This window comes from Mirounga angustirostris, unplaced genomic scaffold (genome assembly GCF_029215605.1).
Source record: "Mirounga angustirostris isolate CCGP_5_RB_7025 unplaced genomic scaffold, mMirAng1.0.hap1 SCAF_16, whole genome shotgun sequence".
In the NCBI taxonomy this organism is placed as follows: domain Eukaryota; kingdom Metazoa; phylum Chordata; class Mammalia; order Carnivora; family Phocidae; genus Mirounga; species Mirounga angustirostris.
Genome location: NW_026991724.1, coordinates 52,443,268 through 52,467,441, shown reverse-complemented (window position 1 = coordinate 52,467,441; position 24,174 = coordinate 52,443,268). Strand labels below are relative to the sequence as shown.

Below are 24,174 nucleotides of genomic sequence, written 5' to 3'. Positions count from 1 at the left end.
ATGACCACGTATGAGTTGTGACTGGCGACGTGTGACTGGGTATGTGACATGTGTCTGGGCCTTCAGGTGAGTCCAGTGTGGGTCTGTGGGAGAGATGTGTATCTCTCGTGTGCCTGTGAATATGTGTGTGTTGTGTGTGTTTGTGTGTCTGTGAAAGGGGTGTCTGTGGGTATGTGTGTGTTGTGTGTGTCTGCATATCCGTGTATGGGATGCTGCCATCAGTGGGTGTTCTTTGTCGCCCGTTCGTGGAATGTCTGTGTGTTGTGACCGTGTGCCTCGGCATGTCACCGTGGTGTCCGCGTGGATCTTTGTCTGTGGCCTGGGTGTCTGTGTATTCGGGGCTTTACTTTGTGGCAGGTGTGGGTCTTTGTGAAGCTTTGCCGTTCCCGTGTGACGGGGTGCATCTGTGCCGGGGGCCGGCCTGCCTGTGCGTGCCCAGTGCAGCCCGTCGTCCCTGCGTCTTTGTGTGTGACGTGGTCGTGTCCCCGTCTGCCGATGGCTGTCCACCTTTGTATGAGATGTGCTTGTCTATGAGGGTCTCTGCGACGTGTGCCAGGCGTGTGCAGCCTGCGTGTGCCCGCTTGACATCTGCGTCTCGGCGTGGAGCACACGTGTCCATGCTGGTGGCGTGTCACAGCAGTGTCCGGGGCCACGCACTGTGGGCGCTGCGCCCCCCCCAAGGGTCTGCTGGTCCCTGTCTGTCCCTCCTCCTCCCCTCCCTCCTGGCAGCCAAGGCTACTGGGGAGCCAGTTGCCATGACGACGCTCCATCCTCCCTCCATCCTCCCTCCTCCCACCCTTCCTCTGACAGGCTCTCTGTTCCCCCAATCCTGGCTGCCCTCGGGGGCGGGGCCCTCATTCTCCCCCCCCATCCTACCCTCTCCCCCCCCCACCCCAGCAACCCCGGCTCCCCAGCTCCTCTCCTCTGTCCGCCTCTCCATCCCTTCATCTGTCTGTCCCTTCAAAGAGGGGGAGGGGGGTACCTGAGACAGTAAGCAGCCCCTCCCTCCCCCTGTCCTGCGTCTCCTGCCCCTCTCCTGGGCCGGGGGGAGGCCAGGGTCGCGCGGGTCCCCATGGCTGGGGGCTGAGGGCCCGCCCCCCCCTCCTCCCCAGCCGCCACCACCTCCACCTCCCTTCCATCCTCGACAAGATGCCTGCCCCCGGCGCCCTCATCCTCCTCGCGGCCGTCTCCGCCTCCGGCTGCCTGGCGTCCCCGGCCCACCCCGGTGAGTGTGTCCGGCCATCCGGCTGTCCGGCGGCCCCCACCCCCACCCCGGGCCTGCCCGGGGGTCGGTCCGCTGCGCCCCGGCTCCATCACCTGCGTGCGCGTCTCCCCGCAGCCGAGCCGGGGCCTGGGGAGCCGCGGGGACTGTGCCTCTGTCAGCAGGGCCTGTGGGAGGGAGGAAGGCTGGGGGCTGGGTGGGAAGGGGGTCCGTTTGGGCAACATGTGTGTGTGCACACGCATGTGTGTGTGCAGGTGTGTGCAGGGAGCCGGGAAGGACGGGGCCTCTGGGAGAATTGGGGGCAGAGGGGAGGAATACTATTTCTAAGGGGGACACAGCAGAGGAGGCTGCCTCTAGCTTTGGGGGAGACCCAGGGCTTGCGGAGTTCCCTTCTCAGGGGCTTGGGCTGGGGACACAGGACATGAGTGTGCTCCACGAGTCCCTAAAAGAGACAGGCCTCAACCCCCGTAACTAGGGGGTTCCAGCGCGGGGCAAGAATCTTCTCCCCGCCTGCAGTTAGGGGGCTCATCCTCTTGCCCAAATAGGGGGTAATGAGACTGTCCGTTGGAACGTATTTTAAATTCTGAGAGCTCCAGCCTCCACTATTACCCCTCCTTCCTTCAATCCTCACTGGAATTCATCCAAGCCTGCGGTGCGGTGATGGGGGGGGGGTCCCAGATTGGGCAGAGAGGAGGGACCCCACCCCCAACCCAACCACCTGAGAAGGCCTCAAACTACAACTCCCACAATGCCCTAGGCCATCCGGCTCCGCTGCCAAGGAGCCCCTGGTTGCAGAGCATTGTGGGAGTTGTAGTCAATCCTGGCCAGGATGGGAGGGGCATGGAGTCTGGGAGCTTGGGGCTGGAAGCCGGGACCCCAGCCCAGCCCTGTGCCCGCAGATGGATTCGCCCTGGGCCGGGCCCCTCTGGCTCCTCCCTATGCCGTGGTCCTCATTTCCTGCTCCGGCCTGCTGGCCTTCATCTTTCTCCTCCTCACCTGTCTGTGTTGCAAACGGGGTGATGTCGGCTTCAAGGTGAGGTGCATGCGGGGATTCAAGTGGGGAGGAAGACTCCAGCAAGGCCTTGGCCCCCCAACCCAGGTAGTTGGGGGGGAGGGGGGCAGTAAGCCTGAGAGCACCTTCTGGCCTGAAGTTCTGGCAAGATCCGGAGTCTTGGGATGAAAATCGGGGGACAGTTATAAGAAAGACGGGGAGACACACTGACGAGAAGGGTGATGGTGTGTCTCAGCCCTGTGTTCTCCCACCCCTCACCTCTCCCGGCCCCAGGAGTTTGAGAACCCTGAAGGGGAGGATTGCTCCGGGGAGTACACTCCCCCGGCCGAGGAGACCTCCTCCTCACAGTCGCTGCCTGATGTCTACATTCTCCCGCTGGCTGAGGTCTCCCTGCCGATGCCTGCCCCGCAGCCCTCCCACTCAGGTACTCTCCACACCTTGACTAGGATCCCACGGTCCCACGGGACAGAGTGGCAAGCCCTGAGGGTCTTGCCTCAGGGGCCGGGGAGCTGAGGTCCCCCCGCAGCCAAGGGGAAAGGCAGAGGTGGGAGCCGCAGAATCTTGGAAGCGGCCTATAGGGAGCAGAGATCATCTTGATGGAAGCGATCGCTTAATCCAAAACCAGATTGGGGGATTCTTGTGGGGCAATCAGTGGTGAGGTCAGCCTAGATCTCAATCCCAGAGGCAGCCAATGGCAGGCTGAAGTCAAGTCACAGGATCGCGAAACGCCAAAGGGAAGGACGGATTGGATGCTGGGAACTTGTGGGCAGCCAATGAGGAGGCTGAGATCCATCAGGGAATGTTGGGGCAGCCAATGAAAAGAGATTGGTATCTGCTTTGACCCCAGTCCCCACTGAGTTGGAGGGTGGGGGTTGTAAGTGGCACTTGGAAGGGGAGAGAGGCTAAGGGGCCTCCCCTTTTTGCCCCCCCTCCCCCCCTCCCCAGACATGACCACCCCCCTGGGCCTTAGCCGTCAGCACCTCAGCTACTTACAAGAGATTGGGAGTGGCTGGTTCGGGAAGGTGAGTGGGGCTGGGGGTGGGAGGGAGGGGGTCCGTACAATCCAGGGCTGTGCTCCTGTTCTGTGTCCATCCCCCATCCCCACCCCGCTCCCACCACTTCTCATCTGTCCCCCAGCCCACCCAGCGCCCTCGCCTCTGTCCACCTCTCACCTGCTCCCACCTACCCCATCCCCCCACATCTGTCAGTCAGCGCCTCCCTCCTCACTCCATTGACCACTCTGCCTCGCCACCTGGCTCTCCACGCGTCCGTCTGTCCATCCTTCCATCCGTCTCTGCATCCATCGGACTCTGGGCCCGTGAGTCTCTCACCCTGCCTCTGTTTGGTGGTGGTGGTGGGGGGGGGGGCGCAGACAAGGGTGGTGGGATCTGAAAAGAGAGGCTGGAAAGAAGGGGGAGGCTGGAGCCATGCAGTGGGGTGGCGGTGGTCTTGGGGCTGGGGCTGGGGAGACTGCAGGCACTGACTCCCCGGTCCCCCCTGACCAGGTGATCCTGGGAGAGATTTTCTCAGACTACACCCCAGCCCAGGTGGTGGTGAAGGAGCTCCGAGCCAGCGCAGGCCCCCTGGAGCAGCGCAAGTTCATCTCCGAAGCACAGCCCTACAGGTATTGGGGACTTTTCAACGGATGTGGGCCCTGGAGGCCCCAAGATACGGGTTTGCACCTCAGGGAGGTGACATTTGGGAGTGGGAGGAGTCTAGTGTGGGGTCAACCCTGGTTTGAATCCTGGATCTACTTCTTCCTGGCTGTGCGACTTGACGGTCAGGTTCCTTCTTGGTGCAGAGCCAGGGGCCGGATGACGAGGGGGAGGGGAGGACACAGAAGCTGAGCTAGAGGCCCGCCCCTCTCCACTCTGAACCTCAGAATCTTCATCTAGGAAGTGAGTCCGGGAAGCCCAAACATCCTCACGTAGAAGACAGCTGAGAGGATGTGAGGTTTTGTGTTAAGCACTGGGTACATAGGGGTTGTTCCCTTCCTCAGGCCCTTGCTTGTGGGTGAGGAAGGCATCACGGACTGGGGCCCTGAGCAGACACCCAAAATGACCCCAAGGAGCTTTGTCACCTCACCTCCCACCTCTACTGGATTGTTAGGTCTGGGAAGGCAAGACCCTGTCCCGCCCCTGCTTGGTCTCCCCTCCCCTCTAAGGGCTTCTAGACAAGAACTAGATAAACATTTGCTACCTCAATGCCTCATGAGGTAGTAATTGCCCCGTCATCGAAAGGATATGTATACAGAGAACCTTTTTCAAACATTTATAAAAGTGGAACCTACCCTGAGGGATACAGACACTGGACTTTATCTCTCATGCTTTACAACCTCCCATGGCACCCTATTGCCTGCAGGACAAAGTCCCATGCCTCTGTGCAGCCCACACACCCTGCAGAGCCTGCCCCTGTTCCCTTCCCGCCACTGAGCCCCTTGGCCCAGCCATCCTGGCCTCTTCACTGATCCTTTCCCATAACAGTCTCTTTCCTGCCTCAGGACCTTTGTCCTTGCTGTTCCCTCTGTCTAGAATATCATTCCTGGCTACTCAGCCCCAGCTCCAGATAGTGGGCTCCCTTCCCCTCCTTAGGTCTGTGGTCAGAAAGGCCTGCCCTTACACAAACACACACACACACACACACACACACAAGGAGGGCCCTGGGATTCTCCAGCACACCAATTCATGCGTTTTCTTCATAACACGTATATTTCATAGGCTTACTTGCTTATTTGCCTGCCTCTCCCTAGACCCCTGCTGGCAACCGCTAGCCACATATGGCTATTTAAATTTATGTTAAATAACATGAAATCGAATGAAAAATTCATTTCTTCAGCTACACGCAGCACATTTCAAGTGCTCAGTAGCCACATATGGCCACTGGCTCCCATGTGAGACAGCTCAGATCTAGAACATTTCCACCTTCACAGGAGATTCTGTTGGAGAGCGCAGGATGACACTGGCAGTTCGGGGTGGGGGGGGGAGGAGAGGGGGGTGTCCGTCCTCCCTTTGTAGACGTTTGCTGAGCGAGCCAGCAACCTGGGATCAAGTCCCCACGCCACCACTGTTACCAGCTGTGGGACCCTGGGCGAATCGCTTTACCTCTCTGAGCCTCTATTTCCTCTGGATTCAAAGGGAAAAGGCATCCTGCCCAGCACGGTGGCCGGGGAGGATTTGATAGCAGAAGCGGCCGGCCTTGGCTCAGATTAGTAGGCGTGCAGTGCATCCAAGCATTCTTCCACATCCTCCAACCTAAATCCCACCTTCAGAGCTCCAGGTGTATGTCAAGTTCCCAGGACACGCCGGGTGCTTTATGACTAGTTGGCCTCATGATTCTTGGACCAGGCAGGGGTGCGAGGCACAGTTCTCCCAGGTGGAGAAGGTTGGAACACAGGCAGTGAGCCCTGGCCCCTGGCACCAGCCCCCCGCACACCAGTGGCCCCTGCCCCCGGCCAGACCCGAGTGGGACAATTACTCACTGTACCTGGGGCCAAGCCTGGCATGTTTTCACCTTCCTACAGACCCCCAGGCCGGGTATCAGGGCAAAATCCTGCAGTGTGACCATTTTTATTGCGCCCCTGTCCAGGCACTGGGGATGCGCGGCCACCTGAACGGAAAGCCCCAAATTCTTGTCCTAGTGGGGCCCCCTAGTGGAGGAGATACGCAATAAACAAACGAAGAAGGAAATTTTAAGAAGAAAATGTCAGAGACTGACAAGTGCCAGGAGGAAATAAGGCAGCACGTGACAGAGGGGAGCTCTGGAGGATCCTGGGGGAGGTGGGGTTGGCTGGGAGGGATCAGTCGCGCAGGCGTGGTGGGAAGCATGTTCCAGGCAGAGGGAAGAGCAGCTGCAAAGGTGGGAAGGCAGGAAAATGTGGGGCCATGTGAAAATCAATGTGTTGACATGGGAACGGAAAAGCAGTAATAATAGCGAGGATCTTCCACTGTGTGGCGGCTCCTCTCTGGTCTCATTAAATTCCTCTCTACAACCGTCTGGGGGAGTTGCTATGACTGTGCCCATTTTACAGCTGAGGAAAATCGAGGCGGGAAGAAGTGAAGTGATTTCTCTGGGGTTACACACCTGCCAAAGGTGGACTCAGGGGGCGCCCGGCTGGCTCAGTGGGAGCATGTGACTCTTTTTTTTTTCTTAAGATTTATTTATTAGAGAGAGAGAGAGAGAGAGCATATAAGCAGAGAGGGGCAGAGGGAGAGGGAGAGAGAGAATCCCAAGCAGGCTCCACGCCCAGCACGGAGCCCCGATGCGGAGCTCCATCCCACAACCCTGAGATCTCCGCCTGAGCTGAAACCAAGAGTCGGTCGCTTAACCCACTGAGCCACCCAGACGCCCCAGAGCATGCGACTCTTGATCTCGGGGCCGTGAGTTCGAGCCCTACGTTGAGGGTAGAGATGACTTAAAAAAAAAAAAAAAGGTGGACTCAGGATTCAACCCTCCCCTGGCCCCCCAGCCTGACTCTTACCCCCAGTGTGAGGATAAAGGAGGGGGCTTGAGGGCACTGAGGTTTCTTGGGGAAATGTTGAAGCTGAGGCCTGAGGGATGAGGGATGAGGAGGACTCTGCTGAGTGGAGGGCTCGTTACCGAGGGAAGTGTAAGTGCAAAGGCCTGGAGCCTCAGCGGGTGCCTGTGTGTTTGGGGAGATGCGCAGGGCAGGGCGGGGAGAAGCGATGCTGAGGAAGGGCAGGAAAGACCCAGGAGCGAGCCTTGCTCTGTCCCTGGCTGCTGGGGGAGCCACGGAGGGCTGTGAGCAGGCGAGTGGCGTGTCACAGGCTGACCTGCAAGGGAGAGACCGGAGGCAGGGAGGCCGGGAGGAGGCTGAGAAGAGAGTCCAGGAGGTGAGGAGGAGGCTCCAGCCAGGCTGTGGGGAGGGAAGGGGCTGGAGGGGCGGTGAGGTGAAGAGGAAGGGGAGCAAGGAGGCACCTGGGGGTCTGGCCTGGGAACTGGGGGATAGTGGGGCGGTCCTGAGATGGGGACCAGGGGAAGGAGGGTGTGCATTGAGGGGGGAAAGAGTGTGGGGGTGTGGCCGGGAGTCGGGAGGTGGAAGAGAGATTTTGGTGTCGCGGGGATCCTGGGGCGGGACAGGGGTCTGCGGTGGGATGGACAAGGCTGTTTCCTGACCCTGCCGCTCCCCGACCCCCCCAGGAGCCTGCAGCACCCCAACGTCCTCCAGTGCCTGGGCGTCTGTGTGGAGACACTGCCTTTTCTGCTGATTATGGAGTTCTGTCAACTGGTGAGGGTCTGCGGAGGGAGGGCAGGGCGGCGGGCTGGACGGGCTGGGGGCTGCCAGCAAGCCTGGGGTCCTGGGAATCTTTGGCAATAACACGTGTGACGTGCGCTAAGGTCTCTGGAGAGCTTACTGGAGATGAGCTTTTTGCTCAGAGGGCGGGCAGTGAACTAGCATGCGAGGTGGGTTATGTTGTTATGCCCTTCTAAGCAGCAGGGGAAACTGAGGCTCAGAGGGGCTGCCCACTGAGTGCAGAGGCCGCCCCCCCATCCTCGCCTCGGATAGGCTGGATGTGTGGGTCCCTGGAAGGGGGGATGGTACTGACCCCACCCCCCCTCCCTCCCAGGGGGACCTGAAACGTTACCTCCGGGCCCAGCGGCCCCCTGAGGGCCTGTCCCCCGAGCTGCCCCCTCGAGACCTGCGGACGCTGCAGAGGATGGGCCTGGAGATCGCCCGCGGGCTGGCACATCTCCACTCCCACAACTACGTGCACAGGTGGCTGCCGGGGGGGCCACGGGGAAGAGTGGGGGGGGTACTACGTAGGGGAAGGAGGCGAGGCTATGGGGGGTGGGAGGTAGGGCCGCAAGGAAGGGGCTCAACGAGGAGAGAAAGCCAGAGAGTGGCAGAGTCAGGAGGGGAGGAGTCCTGGAGGGGAGGAGTCAGAAGAGGAGGGGGAGGAGTCAGGAGAGGGGGGCGGAATCGGGAGAGGAGGAGTCATAGGGGAGGGGGAGGAGTCAGGAGAGGGGGGCGGAATCGGGATAGGAGGAGTCATAGGGGAGGGGGAGGAGCCCTGGAGGGGAGGGGTCAGGAGGGGAGAGGGAGGAGTTAGAAGGGGCGGAATCGAGAGGGGAGGAGTCATAGAGAAAAGGGGGAGGAGCCCTGCCGCGGAGGGGTCACAAGGGGAGAGGGAGGAGTCAGAAGAGGAGGTGGCATGGGGAGGCGGGGCAGGGGAAGAGGAGCAAAGCAAGGAGGGGCGAAGGGGCGGAGCCTGCAAGGTGGGCGGAGTGCAGGCGAGGCGGGCAGTCCGTCCAAGGCTGTGTCCCCTTCTCGCCTCACATCCTTGCCCGCCCCCAGCGACTTGGCCCTGCGCAACTGCCTGCTGACCTCCGACCTCACCGTGCGCATCGGAGACTATGGGCTAGCCCACAGCAACTACAAGGTGGGGCTGCCCTCCATCAGGGCGGGGGGCGGGGGAGGGCCCCGACCCGCCTGACCCCGCTCCGGCCCGCCCCCCAGGAGGATTACTACCTGACCCCGGAGCGCCTGTGGATCCCGCTGCGCTGGGCGGCGCCCGAGCTCCTTGGGGAGCTGCATGGGACCTTCATGGTGGTGGACCAGAGCCGCGAGAGCAACATCTGGTGAGGGGGTCCCCCCACCCCGGGGCCGCGCGGAGTCGAGGGCGGGAAGGAAGGTGGAAGGGTCACAGGTCCTATGGCTGTGGAAATGGAGGCCGGGGGGGGGCGAGGGGGTAGGCCCCCAGGCGGGGCAGGGCAGGGCTCTGACCCCTCTCCGCCCTCTGCTCCCCACAGGTCCCTGGGGGTGACCCTGTGGGAGCTCTTTGAGTTTGGGGCACAGCCCTACCGCCATCTGTCCGACGAGGAGGTCCTCGCCTTCGTGGTCCGCCAGCAGCACGTCAAGCTGGCCCGGCCGAGGCTCAAGCTGCCCTATGCGGACTACTGGTGAGGGCAGGGCCTGACCTCCGACCCCTGGCCCTCCCATCCCACCCCAGGATGTCCCAGAGCCCCTCACCTCTTCGCACCCCACCCACAGTCTCAGCACTCGCTACACCCCACACCTTTTGCTGTTGGAAGCATCTGCTGCTTGGGAAGGGGTGACACTGAGGCGGGGAGTGGCAGACCTGGTACTTGAACCTGAGTTTCTCCACTCGTAAAAGACCCCTGCTGCTTGCTTGTCTCTGATTCCAGAACTCACAGCCCAAACAGGAAGGCCACCTAACCATCATTTCCTCACATCTGCTTTGCTGTCCCCACTTCTAGGTCTCTGCCCCCCCCGCCCCCCCCCCCCCCCCCCCGTCACACACACACACCCTGGGTCTCTCCCTGCCCCCTCCACACGCACACTGGGACTCTACTCACCTGCGCCTCCTCCCTGTCCCCCAGGTACGATATCCTGCAGTCCTGCTGGAGGCCACCTGCCCAGCGCCCTTCGGCTTCTGATCTCCAACTGCAGCTCACCTACCTGCTCTCTGAGCGGCCCCCGCGGCCCCCGCCCCCGCCTCCCCCACCCCGAGACGGTCCCTTCCCCTGGCCCTGGCCCCCGCAGCACAGCGTGCCCCGCCCAGGGACCCTCTCCTCTCCATTCCCCCTTCTGGATGGCTTCCCTGGGGCTGACCCCGACGATGTGCTCACGGTCACTGAGAGCAGCCGTGGCCTCAACCTTGAGTGCCTGTGGGAGAAGGCGCGGCGGGGGGCCGGCCGCGGTGGGGGGGCGCCCCCTTGGCAGCCGGCATCCGCGCCCCCGGCCCCCCATGCCAACCCCTCCAACCCTTTCTATGAGGCGCTGTCCACGCCCAGCGTGCTGCCGGTCATCAGCGCCCGCAGCCCCTCGGTGAGCAGCGAGTACTACATCCGCCTGGAGGAGCACGGCTCCCCGCCTGAGCCCCTCTTCCCCAATGACTGGGACCCCCTGGACCCAGGAGTGCCTGCCCCCCAGGCCTCCCAGGCCCCTTCCGAGGTCCCCCAGCTGGTGTCCGAGACCTGGGCCTCCCCCCTCTTCCCTGCAGCTCGGCCCTTCCCAGCCCAGTCCTCGGCATCAGGCAGCTTCCTCCTGAGCGGCTGGGACCCCGAGGGCCGAGGTGCCGGGGAGACCCTGGCGGGAGACCCTGCCGAGGTGCTGGGGGAGCGGGGTGCCGCCCCGTGGGCAGAAGAGGAGGAGGAGGAGGAGGAGGGCAGCTCCCCGGGGGAAGACAGCAGCAGCCTTGGGGGTGGCCCCAGCCGCCGAGGCCCCCTGCCCTGTCCCCTGTGCAGCCGGGAGGGGGCCTGCTCCTGCCTGCCCCTGGAGCGGGGGGACGCCGTTGCTGGCTGGGGGGGCCACCCTGCTCTTGGCTGCCCCCATCCCCCAGAGGACGACTCGTCCCTGCGGGCAGAGAGGGGCTCCCTAGCCGACCTGCCCCTGGCCCCCCCCTCCTCGGCCCCCCCCGAGTTCCTGGACCCCCTCATGGGGGCGGCGGCGCCCCAGTACCCCGGGCGGGGGCCACCTCCCGCTCCCCCCCCCCCCGCCGCCACCTCCCCGGGCCCCCGCGGACCCAGCCGTGTCCCCCGACCCTCCCTCGGCCGTGGCCAGTCCCGGCTCAGGCCTGTCGTCTCCGGGCCCCAAGCCGGGGGACAGCGGCTACGAGACCGAGACCCCTTTTTCCCCCGAGGGAGCCTTCCCAGGCGGGGGGGCAGCCGAGGAGGAAGGGGTCCCTCGACCGCGGGCTCCCCCCGAGCCCCCCGACCCGGGAGCGCCCCGGCCACCCCCAGACCCGGGTCCCCACCCACTGCCGGGGACCCGGGAGAAGCCGACCTTCGTAGTTCAAGTGAGCACCGAGCAGCTGCTGATGTCCCTGCGGGAGGACGTGACAAGGAACCTCCTGGGGGAGAAGGGGGCAAACCCCCGAGAGACGGGACCCAGGAAGATGGGGAGAGGCCTCGGGAACAGAGAGAAAGCCCAGGGCCCGAGCAGGGACCCCACAGTCCTGGGCAGCGGGAAGAAAGCCCCAAGCCCGAACAAGGACCCGAGCCTCCCCATGAACGGGGTGACAGTGTTGGAGAACGGGGGACAGAGAGCCCTGGGCATCGAGGAGAAGGTGGCGGAGAATGGGGGCCCAGGGACCCCAGAGAGAGAAGAGAAAGTGCTGGAGAAAGTGCTGGAGAATGGGGAGGTGACACCCCCAAGGAGGGAGGAGAAAGTGTTGGAGAATGGGGAGCTGAGGTCCCCCGAGAGAGAAGGGAATGTGCTGGCGAATGGGGGGCTGACACCCTCAAAGATCGAGGAGAAGGTGTCAGAGAATGGGGGCCTGAGACTCCCCAGGAACACGGGGAGGCTGCCAGAGACTGGGCCTCGGAGAGCCCCAGGGCCCTGGGAGAAGGCGCCCGAGAGTGGGGTGCCAGCCCCAGAGACCTCGCTGGAGAGAGCCCCCGAGCCCGGCGCAGTGGCCTTGTCCCGGAACGGCGGGGAGACAGCCCCTGGCCCCACTGGCCCAGCCCCCAGGAGCGGGGTGCTGGAACCCGGGACCGAGAGGAGAGCCCCCGAGACTGGGGGGGCACCGAGAGCCCCCGGGGTTGGGAGGCTGGACCTCGGGAGTGGGGCCCGAGCCCCAGTGGGCATGGGGATGGCCCCCGGCGGCGGCCTCGGAAGCGGCGTGGACGCAAAGGCCGGATGGGTAGACAGCACGAGGCCACAACCGCCCCCGCCCCCGCCGCCGCCGCCGTCGGAAGCACAGCCGAGGTGGCCGGAGCCAGCGCCACAGAGAGCCAGGCCGGAGGTGGCCTCCTCCGAGGGAGAGCCCGGGGCCCCAGACAGCAGGGCCGGCGGAGACACAGCACCCAGCACAGACGGGGACCCCCCCAAGCCCGAGAGGAAGGGCCCCGAGATGCCACGACTGTTCTTGGACTTGGGACCTCCTCAGGGGAACAGCGAGCAGATCAAAGGTGAGGAGGCCGCTGGGAGCAGGGGGGCGAGGTTGGGGGCCGAGGCCTGGCTGCTTCCCAGGTGCACAGCTGAGCTGAGAATCTCGGGCTCCCGGGGAGCACGCAGGTCAGGCCGGCCGTAAGGAGAGCAGACCCTGGGGCCGCACCGCCTGGGCTCAGACCCGGGCTCTGCCCCCTCCTCGAGCTCTGTGGCCCTGGACAAATGACCTTACTTCTCTGTGCCTCAGTTTCCCGCCAAGAGTGGACGATGAGGATAGCGAGCCCACCCAACAGAGCTGAGGCTTCAGAATGTTAAGACTTCTGAAGACTCCAGCGCAGCCGGGCACACCCGAGCTCCTGCTTTTATTGCAATTCCGTTAGACCCAGGGTCTCAAACTCGGACACTCCCTGGGGGCCAGACAGTACTGGGAGATGAAGGAAGTCGCCTGGGAAAGGTTGAGGGGCGGGGGCCAGGAAAGGAAATGCGGCCACTTTTTTCAGCTCCGGTCGGGCGTGCCCACCTGGCATTGCCAAACGTGCTGCTTTTCCCTTTTAAACCAGAGTTCTGCGTGTTTTAATGGTTGAAGCCAATTCACGCGAACCTTCTCTGTGTGCCGGGCCGAGCTGCCCAAAGCTGGGACCCAGGGAGCTTCAGACTCTGCCCTGCACCCCCCCCCCCATGCTATTGGTGACCTGAAAACTAGAAATGCCTTTTCTGGAAACAGTTTCGGTAGGAACACAAAGTGTTTTGTCGCAGAGGGGGATTGATTTAAGAGAAAGATGAATGGCCCCTGGTTAGAGGTGGGCATAGGGACGGTGGTTCCACCCGAATCACCCAGAGGCCTGATTTCCTTAAACAGTGGTATGGAAGTTCTCAATGGGCGCTGGTTTATATTGGCAATCTCACAGCCCCCCTTGAGGGAAAGGGTATCAGATCTGTTTGCCAGAGGAGACTGCAGCTCAGGAGGGAAGGGTCAGGAAGGGGGCTGGGCACAGAATTCTCCTTCCTTCGAGCCCATGGTATTAGTACACTATCACTTCTTTGAGATTGTTGTGGGGAATTTGCAACCAGCTGTGTCAGGAAAGGCCCCAGACAGCATGAAAATGTCAGGGATGAGCAGCTAAGATACCTCAGAGGATGGAGGGGGGGGGGTGGCGTGGGGAGGGTGTTGCTGGGTGGGAAGATGCTGGGAATAGCCTGCTGAAAAAAAAAAAAGTGCATGAACTCCTACTCATCCTTCAAGACCCCACTCAAATTTCCCCTTCCCTGGGAAGCCTTCCTGATTTCCAAAGGCTATCACCCTGTCCTTCCTGAGAGCTCCTTGAGAGCTCCCTCACAGCCCCCAACCCCATCGCCCTGAGATGGATGGTCAAGGAAGGCCTCAAGGAGGTGACTTTTGAGCAGATGTGAAGGAAGTAAGCTGGGTGGACATCTGGGGGAAGGGTGTTTCGGGTGGAGGGCACTGAGATGGGCACTAACTTGGCATGCTCGGGGAAAAGCAAAAGGCCAGTGAAGCTGGAATGGAATGAACAAAGGGAGGAGAGTGACCCGATCCACACCCAGTCTTTCTCCCTGCTCTGCCCTGACCCTCCTGTCATCCCTACCATTGCCCCGCACAGGGCCCATCACACCATTTACTTATGCACTAATGGAGGAATGAGTGGCCTCCGTTAATTTCCCAGGGAGGAGACAGAGGCTCAGAGAGGTGGATCTGCTTGCCCCGGGGCACACAGCAAGCAAGCAGGGTAGGCTTGGTATTTAAAGCCAGGTTTCCTCCTCCAGGGACTTGGAGTCCTTATCTTCCAGCAGGCTGAGATCAGGGAGTCTTAGGGCAGGGAAAAACACCTGGAGATGGTTAGACACCCCAATTTAGTCTGGCAATTGAGGGCCAGAGAGGGAAAGTACCTTGGTCAACATCACATAGCAGGGAACATGCATTCATTAATCCCACTAATGTTGGCTGAGTACTTCTGTGTGCTTGGGGATGCAGCCAGAACGAGCCCAAGTCCAGTCTGTTCCGTGGCAAGGCAAACATGAATCACATGACCACAGAAATACAGCTACATGCTGAACTCATCTGCTTGGAAGGAGCGGTGCTTGGTGCTATGGGGTGCAGAGCGGGTGGCCCTGCCTGACCTTCTGGGAGAACTGAAGGCTTAAAGCCCAGGCCAGAGCTGGGGGAGGAACAGGACTCGAATTAGAAAAGGAACTTCCAGGCAGAAGGAACAGCCTATGCAAAGGCTCAGAGGTGGGAGGAATAGGGGGGTGGCCCAAGTGGCTGGCTGGAGGTCAAGTCAGAATGAGGTGAGGAAGAGAGCCCGGGGAGGTCAGCAGGGCCAGGGCACTCGGGCGTGGGGCGCGGCAGAGAGAAGTTGGGGCTCTGTGATGTGGACACTGGGGAGTCGTGGGGAGCGTTAACCCCTGGAGTAGGGGGAAGATCCCTCCTAGCCTGCGTGGAGAAAGGCCCCAGAGCAGCCCTTTGGTTCACAAGAGGGGAAACTGAGGCCCATACTGTGGCCTGAGATTACTTGAGGACACACAGCTGGGCAGGAGGGCATGCCTCAGTTTCCCCGGGAGCAGGGGCTCACCGGGTCTCTCCCCTCGCAGCCAAGCTCTCGCGGCTCTCTCTGGCGCTGCCGCCGCTCACGCTCACGCCGTTCCCGGGGCCGGGCCCGCGGCGACCCCCGTGGGAGGGCGCGGACGCCGGGGCGGCTGGCGGGGAGGCCGGCGGGGCGGGGGCGCCGGGGCCGCCGGAGGAGGACGGGGAGGACGAGGACGAGGACGAGGAGGAGGCCGAGGAGGCGGCGGCGGCGGCGGGCGCGGCGGCGGGGCCGCGGGGCCCCGGGAGGGCGCGGGCAGCCCCGGTGCCCGTCGTGGTGAGCAGCGCCGACGCGGACGCGGCCCGCCCGTTGCGGGGGCTGCTCAAGTCTCCGCGCGGGGCCGACGAGCCCGAGGACAGCGAGCTGGAGAGGAAGCGCAAGATGGTCTCCTTCCACGGGGACGTGACCGTCTACCTCTTCGACCAGGTGAGCGGCCGGGGGTGGGGCCCGGGGCGGGGCGGGGCCGGGGCCGGGAGGGGCGGGGCCAGCCGGGTGGGGGCGGGGCTGGGGAGCGTGAGGCCCCGGGAACAGGGCAGGCCTTGGAGGCCTTGAGTGTCGGGGTTGGCGTCTGGGAATGGGGCGAGGCCTGGAGTGAGGGGGAGGGTGCGGTCTGTGGGGAGGGCGCTGGAGGGCATGGGTTGGGGGCGCTGCAGGGTGAGACTGGATCTGGAAGGACGGCGGGGGGATACCTGGTAATCAGGAAGGAGCCCGGAGAGGCTAGGGAGAAAATGCGGAGAAGGTTGGGGCGTGGTCTAGAGGCGGGGGCGGGGCTCAGGTGAAGTTCGGGGCGGGGTCTGCCGACCAGCGCTCTCGTGGTAGAGGCTAAGGGCCGGCTCAGGATGAAGCGGATTTTACCCGCTAGGGGCGGGCCCTGGCGAGGCTGCAGGTAGGGCTTAAGAGATGCGGCTTGTAGTGTTAGAATAAGTGCAGGGGCGGGTTCAGAGATGGGCAGAGCTAATGAACTGCGGCGGGGCTTAGAGAGATGGGAGGATCGTGTTAAGAGTAACTAGGGCTGAGAGGATAGTGTTGAAAAGAAAAAGGAAGGGCGGGATGATGCTTGTGGACTGGGGCCTAGATGGGTGTGGATGGGTCTAGATGAATCTGGAGCGGGGCACACCGGGCTGAGGTCCTGAGATGTGACTCATGAACAGGGTCCTGGGCCCCTGAAGCAAAGGCAGGGTTTGGAGGGCTGGAGCGGGGCCACTTCAGAGGACGGGGCTTAGGGGCTTGGGGGAAGATCGGGGTGCGCAGGATGGGCTAGGGGTTTGGAGGACCAGAGGAGTAAGTAGTTCTGCGCCCCGAACTTGGACGCCTGTGGCCGAGATATCGGAAGGAGTTAGGGGTCATGGAGACAAGGCGGGACTTACGGAGACGGTATTGGGTTAGGGGGCTCCCATGGAAGCATCGCGTTAAGGAGCAAGGAGAGAATTCCTGCGGGGGGCGGGGCTTAGCTGTGGGCGGGACTCCGCGGTCGGGGGAGGAGCATCGGGCCGGGGTGGGGTTAAGGCTGACCTGAGGTTTCGAAGGCCGATCAGGGGCTCCAGCCACCTCTTCAGAGACTGCGATTGTAAATTGGGATACCTGAAGCCCCAGAAGTGTTAGCGGGCTTTGTCGCTCGCTGGGAATACAGTGGGTGGGATGTGACGGTTCGCCCCCTAACCCACCTCTACAGGAGACGCCAACCAACGAGCTGAGCGTCCAGGGCCCCCCCGAGGGGGACACGGACCCGTCAACGCCCCCAGCGCCCCCGACGCCTCCCCACCCCGCCACCCCCGGAGATGGGTTTCCCAGCAACGACAGCGGCTTTGGTGAGGGGCTGGGCGGGGCCTGGAGGCGGGGCAGGGCTGGGGCGGGGCCTGGAGAGGGACAGGACTTAGTCGGGGTCTGGAGGGGGACAGAGGTGAGGCGGGGTCTGGAGACCGGGCCTGGAGGTGGGCAGAGCTGGGGCGTGGCCGGGAAGCGGGGCGGAGCTGGGGCGGGGCCTGGAAGTGGGGCGGGTCTGGAGGCGGGGCAGAGTTGAGGCGGGGCCCACGGTGTAGACAGCTGGAGACAGGTGACTGCGGAGGGGCGGGGTTGGGCGGCTGGAGCAGAAGGTGAGCAGCTCCAGAAGTGTCTGGAGGATCTGACCGCGTCTTCTCCTCTTCTTCCTCACTACCCCCGCCCCCGCCGTTAGGAGGCAGTTTCGAATGGGCGGAGGATTTCCCCCTCCTCCCCCCACCAGGCCCCCCCCTGTGCTTCTCCCGCTTCTCCGTCTCGCCTGCGCTGGAGACCCCGGGGCCCCCCGCCCGGGCCCCCGACGCCCGGCCCGCAGGTACAGTGCTTCAGACCCTCGGGCCTGCCCCCACTTCTGCCTGTCTTCCTCTGTCCCCATCTGTCTCCCCACTTTCTTGTCCCCATCCCTGAATTTCCCTGCCTCGCTCTCCTCAGTCTCTCCCCCTTCCCTCTAAGTCAACCCTGGCTGCTCAGCATTGAAACCTCACCCAATTCGAACCAGCTCAGACTAGGCAGTGTCCTGATAGACCAGGGCAGTCACGCCCTTGCCTGAGCCTCAGTTTCCCTTTCTGTAAGGATCCCCTCAGAGTCTTGCCCGTCTTTGCACCGTCTCTTGCCTGGCACTTGTCAGATCCTGATCCCACATCCGTTTGGGGGCACAGGCTGATCGGAGGCCGACAAGGGGGGAGGAAAGCAGTGTGCTCAGAGCTGGTTAGTTGAAGCGGAGCAGAGAGAACATGGTCAGGGAGTCCATAGCAATAACAACAACGTCATTACTACTAATAGTAACAGGCACTTACAGAGGCCCTACATTGTGCTTGCCCACCTGAACCCAGAGAATCCTGCCGCGACTCTGGAGAATACCCCTGGATGCAGAGCTTGCGCTGGGCTGGGCGGGCGCAGGTGTTCCCGGAGGATAGAGCTGAGAAGGTGGAAGGGGCAACCCACCCCTCTCAGGGAGGGTTGCATTCCTGCTCCCCCAAATCGTGCCCAAGTCCAGTTGTTGGCCCTGCCCCTCCTCGGCTCTGTGACTTAGAGCAAGTCACTTTCCCTCTCTGTGCCTCAGTGTCCTCATCTGTAGAATGGGGATGATCACAGGATCTAACTCATAAGATTCTTGAGGGGATTGAATGGTTTCATCCTACACACACACACACACACACACACACACACACACACAGCACAGCCTGGTCATGCGCAGTGGTCTCTAGCTGGTAGCTCTCACTGCACCTAATGAAGTAGATACTCACTGCGCACTGGCTAAGTGCAGGTGCTGTGCTGGGCACGGGGGATTCTGTGCTGAGCAAGATCCATGAGCCCCACTCCACCCTACCCCACCCACAGACACTGACCCCACAGTCTCGCAGTAAATAAGTGCAAACTCAGGGCTGCTGGAGAAGCAGAGGACAAGGGGAAAGGGCTTCATCTGTGTGGCAATGCCCCTTCATCAGGTCCTTGAAGGGCTGGCCGTTCTGAACTAGGTGACTGGGAAGGGGGCAGCGCGCTAGCAGATGGAACAGCTTGCACAAGGGCCTGAGGCAGGAGAGAACGCGGCCAGTTCAGAGAATAGAAGGGAGGCGGTGTGTCTGGGGGTTACATAGGGAGTGGGGGGGATCATGGGGGGAGGGCGGACCATGTAGGGCTTTAGGGTGGGCTGAAGAGAGGGACTTTGTCCTGGGGGCACTAGGGAGCCATGGGCCAGCTGTGACCAGGGGAAGGGCGGCAGCGGCCTCTCCCTCCGGGGCCACGTGGGGGCCGACCGGAGGCTGGGAGGCTGGACAGGAGGCCGGCGCCAGGGTCCAGGAGGGAGAGGAGAGTACAGGCGGGGTTCGGGCAGGAAGGACAGGGCCGAGGGCAGACTCTTCACTTGGCTCCATCCTCAGACTCCACCTCAAATGTCACTTCCTCCCAGAGGTCTTCTCTGAGGCCCCCATGAGGACAGGGAGGGTGGGTTCCAGGGCATGGGGACACCGCCAGGTGGTGAGTCAGGGCTGAGGCCGGCGGGGCTAGCTAGCCTGCCAAGATGACTTCACCTGTAACCACTGGGAGAGGAGAGGGAGGGCCCAATCGTGTGAAACCCCAAATCCCTTCACTCCGCCGGCAGATACTCTTGCTACAGCCGGGCAGGGAAGCCGCTGAGCCCTTCTGTCTCCCACGACCCTGGCGTGGGGTGCAGGCCGGGCCCCCTTCCACACAGACTCCTATGCTTGCCGTGGCTCTGCCCACTTACCCCGTGTCCACTGGGTGCTGAGTGATGCCACATACCCCAGCATCTCTCCACTCCTTAGAAGAGGACACGAGGGGCATGCTCCCCTTTTAAAAAGAGGGAAACTGAGTCTCAAGGACAGGAGCGAGGGCCACGACTTCACCCAGGCCACTCAAGTAGGAGTTAACTGTGGGAGGCAGCGTGAGGGCGCCCACTGTGTGGCCCGCGGTGAGATCGTCCAGCCCACAGACCTTGGCTGTCTGGATCTGTGGAATGGGCGGCGGCTTTCTTTCCACTGGGATACGAGGGGTCATGGGACAGTTTGGTGGGAGGGCCAGGCCAGGCCCTGTGCTGGACGCTGGGGATGCAGCAGTGACCAAACACAGTCCTGTCCTCCCTGAGCTTACGTTCTAGGGAGGCAAGCAGACAGGAAGCTGGCTGACAGTGACTGGGATTGTCCCACGGGAAAAGCGTGAAGAATAATAGCCATAGTGCAATGAGACAGAAGGACTTGGGGTCGGGGTGCGACTCCTTGACCGAGAAGGGCCAGGGAAGGCCTCTGAGGAGGGGGCCTGCCTTACATGGGAAGGGGTAAGGAAAGGGCTTTCCAGGTGGTTGGAACAGCCATGCAAAGGCCCTGGGGTAGGATGTGCTTGGAGCCAAGGAGGAATAGCAAGGAGGCCGGCGTGGCTGGGGGGGGAGTGAGTGAGGGGGATGGGGGTAGGTGAGGACAGAACTGGGACAGAGCACATCATGTGGGGCCCTGCGGGCCCCGGGTGAGGGCTTTGCTTTCGCTCTGAGAGAGACAGAAGCCATGAGCCTGTCTGCCCAGTAATTCACCTCCTCTGTCCTCAGGCCCCGTGGAGAACTGACTCCCCGACGACCGCACCCCCCTGCACCTCCAGAAGAGGGGTTGAGAGTAGAATCCTCTGTGGACGACGGAGCCACTGCCACCACCACAGACAGCGCCTCTGGGGAGGCTCCTGAGGCTGGGCCCTCCCCCTCCCCCACCATGTGCCAAACGGGAGGCCCTGGCCCCCCACCCCCTAGCCCCCCGGACGGCTCCCCTGAGCCCCCCGACCCCCTCGGTGCCAAATGAGGCAGGAAGCCCCTCATCCTTCCCTGGAGAGCCGCCTTTCTTGGAACTGAACTGAACTCTTTCGGGCCTGGAGCCCCTCGGCACAGCGGAGGCCCCTCCTCGCCCACTCCTGGCCCCAGAGAGGGGCTGCAGGCTTCGGGGACCTGGGCCCCCCATCTCGCGTCTCCCCTCCCCGCCCCAGCCCGGCCCCTGGAGGGGCCTCTGGTTCAAACCTTCGCGTGGCATTTTCACATTATTTAAAAAAGACAAAAACAACTTTTTGGAGGAACGCGGGGCCTGTGTGTGTTTCGGGGGCAAAGAGGGCAGGGTCCGGAAGAAGTCGCGGACCGCCGCCCACTTCACAGATGAGAACATCGAGGCTCAGGCGGGCGGAAGCGCTGTGGCTTCGCTTCTCTGGCTCCCGGAGCCGTCCGCGGCTGGCAGTGCTGACCTGGGCTAAGAGGCCGCAGGGGGTGGCCAGAGGCCGTCGGAGGGTCAGGGCTGGGGACGGGGTGACCTCCCGGCACCCACGTGGCTTCTACCACATTCCCCACACCTCAGAGCAGTGCTGCCCCGTGCCTGGGCGGCCGGCCGCTACCTCCACGCCTACGGTGGCTGTGCCTCAGTTTACCTGTGTCTGCACATGAGCGCCCACCTCCCAGGAGACTCATCTCTCCACCTGGCCTGAGTTCTGGGGCACTCTTCCTAATTCGACTTCTATTTCTTTGTGTTTCTCCATCTGTACATGTTTCATCTCTGTGCCTCCCTGACGCCTGCCTGTCTTTCTGCCTTGTCTGTTTGTCCCGATTTTTCTCCCTTTCTCCGGGGCTCCCGACTGATTCTGCCTCCTCATCTTTTTCCTCTGACTGGGTCTGTTGTATGTCTGATCTCCTGGCTTCAACCTGTTCCCCCATCCCCTGGGTACCACATTCATTTGCATGTTTGTGGGGCCTACTTTGGATGAGAGCAGAGGGAAGGGGCCGAGAGTGGGGACCCAGCTGGGATCCTGTTGACTCCTGGCTTAGGAATTGAGGTGATGAAGGCATTAGGGTCACTTGTTAAGTCCGGGGGTTGGAGAAAGGGAGAGTGAGGATTAGATTCTGCCTCTTCTCAGAGGCACTGTGGGTAGGTGGGGTGGTGCTTGAGCTGATCTTAGGACACACCTGCCCAGGGTGGGTGCTGACAGAGCCAAGACTGGCAGGGTAGTGAGGGCCAGGACTCCCGGGTCTGAGGGAGGAGGTGGCTGGGGACCAGGACCCCTGGGTCTGAGAGAGGAGGCGCTGGGGGCAGGAGCCCTGGGTCTGAGGGAGGAGGGGGCTGGGGGCAGGACCCCTGGGTCTGAGGGAGGAGGGGCTGGGGGCCTGGACTCCTGGGTCTGAGGGAGGAGGCGCTGGGGGCAGGACCCCTGGGTCTGAGGGAGGAGGGCTGAATTATTAGTTCACTAGGGCTGCTGTTAACAAAGTACCACAAATCAGGAGGCTTAAGCCACAGACGGCACCTCAGCTCTGGAGGCTAGAATCCAAGATCAAGGATCAGTTCCTCCTGAGGCTGTGAAGGAGACCCTGTTACAGGACTCGCCCCACTTCCGGTGGTCGGCCGGCAATCTTTGGTGCTCCTTAGTGTGTAGAAGCATCACCCCAATCTCTGCCTTTGCCTTCACAAGCTTTCTCCCCGTGTGTGTGTGTCTGTGGGTCCAAAATTTCTCTGTGTAAGGACACTAGCCATATTGGATTAGTGCCCACATTAATGACCTCATCTTACCTGATTATCTGCAATGATCCGATTTCTAAATAAGACCACGTTCTGAGGTACCGGGGGTTAGCACTTCAACATACTGATTTCAGGCCAATGTGATTCAACCTGTAACAAGGAGGCTGGGGATTTGGGGTCCTGGGAGAGGTGGGAGCTAGAATTCTCAGACTTTGGGGAGGAGATGGATTTGGGGCAAAACTGAAGGACAACTTTGAGGTGACGAGTCTGGTTTGAACGTCCCACAGGCAATTCCAGCTTAAGTTGGCCAAACCAGAGCCACCAAGCCCCACCCCCACCCCCACAATTCCCTCTCTAACCGTCCCGATAAATGGCATTGCCATTCACCAGTTGCTCAAGCCAGAATCACAGAGTTGGTCCAGCATTCAGTAAATCCTGCTGGCTCCTCTTCGCGGGTCCACTTCTCTCCACCCCCTCAGCCCCAGGGTAAAACTGCACAGCGACCTAACTCCCCTCCCTGCGGCTCACCCCCTCCTTTCCAAATTATTCTCTTGCAGCAGGCAGAGGTCCCTCCTACAGCCTCCATCCAAATACGTCATTTGCCTTCTCCGCACCGTTGGATGGCTTCCATGAACTAAAAATACATCCGAAGTCCCTACCATGGCAGATTGGGTTCCAAATGATCAGGCCTATGCATCCCCTCTGACTCCCACGTCTTACCAACTTCCCTCCTCAATCACACCGTACAGGACACAAGCCTGCCGTCCGTTACTCCAACACACCAAGCCTTTTCCTGCCTCTGCTCCTGCTGTTCCCTGTACCTGCAATGCCCTTCCAGGGCATCTTTGCTGAGCCAACTACTTCCCCCGCTAGTGGGCACTCAGTACCTATGGGTTCACTCCCTGGAGGAGGGCAGGATAAGGTGAGGGAGTGGTGGGACCCTCTATTTACCCAGAGACCTCATTTCTCCCTGGGCTGATGACCCCAATTTCCCTGGAAAGTTTGGAATAGAGAATCCTACTGCCTCATTTGGGAACTCCACTTCCCATCAGTGCCTGGGGGTTAAAGTGGCCAGGGCCTCTTTCCCCAACCTGCACGCAAGGGTAGGAGACCGGGCTAAAGTAAACCCCGCATTGGAGCCTGGGGAAACTACAACTCCCAGGAGGCCTCGAGACTGGTTCTCCTGCGGGCGGGGCAGGCAAGCGGCGGCGCCAGCAAGCTGCACAGCTTGCTGGGAATCGTAGTCCAAGGGTCTTGCGGGGAGATGGGCGCCACCTCCGAGGACGGCAGTGTTGCCATAGCGCTCCGGGGGAGGGGGCAGTGTGCTGGGCGCCGGTGAATGCCTGCGGCCCAGGGCAGAGCCAGGCCCAAGGCCCAAGATTCCCACACCACCAGGAGCACTCAATTAGGGGTTCGACCCTTTGAAGACACAGCATGTGGGAGGGAGGAAATGCAATTGGGCACCCCTGCGGGGGCAGGCTTCCAGTTCCGGGTGGTCCTGGGACCTGTCCAAAGTCCTGGTTTCGCTCACTCAAGTCTCCACTGCAGATTTGGGCATAGGTGACCCGGGGTCTCCCACCCTGCCAACCCACCCCCCTCAGGATCTCTGTGCTTTTGTTCTTTGGGGACGCCAAGCATACCCCAAGCTGGAGGGCCAAGGGGAACAGGCCTGGACCTGGGGCTCAGGGGTACCCCACCCCTCAAACCTTGGCCCTCAAGGAAAGACCACACACTTCAGAGGCTGATTCCCAGGACAGGAGACATAACGCGGGTTCCCAGAGCTATCCTTGCTTGGTGTAAAATGTCCTCCAGAAGACCAGCCACTGGTGGCTAAGAAATGGGCCAGATGGCCCCACAGTCCCCTACCCCCACCCACCGCTTCCATCCAGCCCCCATCCGACACCAGCTACCTCTTGCTGAGCCCCGGGGACAGCCCAGTGGCAAGGCCTTCCGCCTTCTTTTTTCTGGGCTCATCCGCCCCATGTGCTCCCCCGAGTAGGTCCCCCCACAACTCGATCAGCTCTCTAGTTTTCACACTCAAAGCGCCGGCCCAGCTTGCAACCCCATCAGCTACTATCTGCCGCCCCTCCCAGACCACGAGCCGGGTGAGAGCAACGAGGGAGGACCGGCACCTGCCCGGCTTCTGGCTGTCAAGTCGCATCTGGAATGAATGCTAGGCCTCGCCCCCAAACCTCTGCCTGCCCGCACGCTCAATGCCATGCAATTCTAACTCCACACCGACTGCTGCCACACTGAACGTCTCCCTTACTCCAGCCCTGCAGGCTCGGGGTGAAACCCGAAGGGACGGACGTGGGAGGCCCCCGCTCGGCTGCAGCCTCCACCGGCATCCGTCCCTCACGCACGGGGACAGCCCACAGCAGAGACCGGTGGCTCCTGGCCCCGCTCATGCATGGGCTGCCCGGAGGGCTACGCTAGGCACCTCAGCCCTGTCAACCCTGAGAAAGGAGGGGTCCCAGGCCGCG

At 62.1% G+C, this 24,174-nt stretch overlaps 1 protein-coding gene across 1 annotated transcript; it reads left to right on the top strand.

Annotated features, from left to right (window-relative positions):
• The first annotated feature begins 930 nt into the window (after nucleotides 1-930).
• LMTK3 (lemur tyrosine kinase 3) lies at nucleotides 931-19,911 on the top strand. The gene is given in 16 exon segments (XM_045890418.3): nucleotides 931-1,225; nucleotides 2,122-2,255; nucleotides 2,508-2,658; nucleotides 3,180-3,256; nucleotides 3,740-3,858; nucleotides 7,392-7,479; nucleotides 7,820-7,968; nucleotides 8,548-8,632; nucleotides 8,710-8,831; nucleotides 9,003-9,152; nucleotides 9,594-10,698; nucleotides 10,700-12,125; nucleotides 14,713-15,131; nucleotides 16,378-16,513; nucleotides 16,879-17,016; nucleotides 19,759-19,911. Coding segments are annotated over 16 exon segments (4,392 nt in total). The 5' UTR covers nucleotides 931-1,149; the 3' UTR covers nucleotides 19,776-19,911.
• Nucleotides 19,912-24,174: the final 4,263 nt, after the last annotated feature.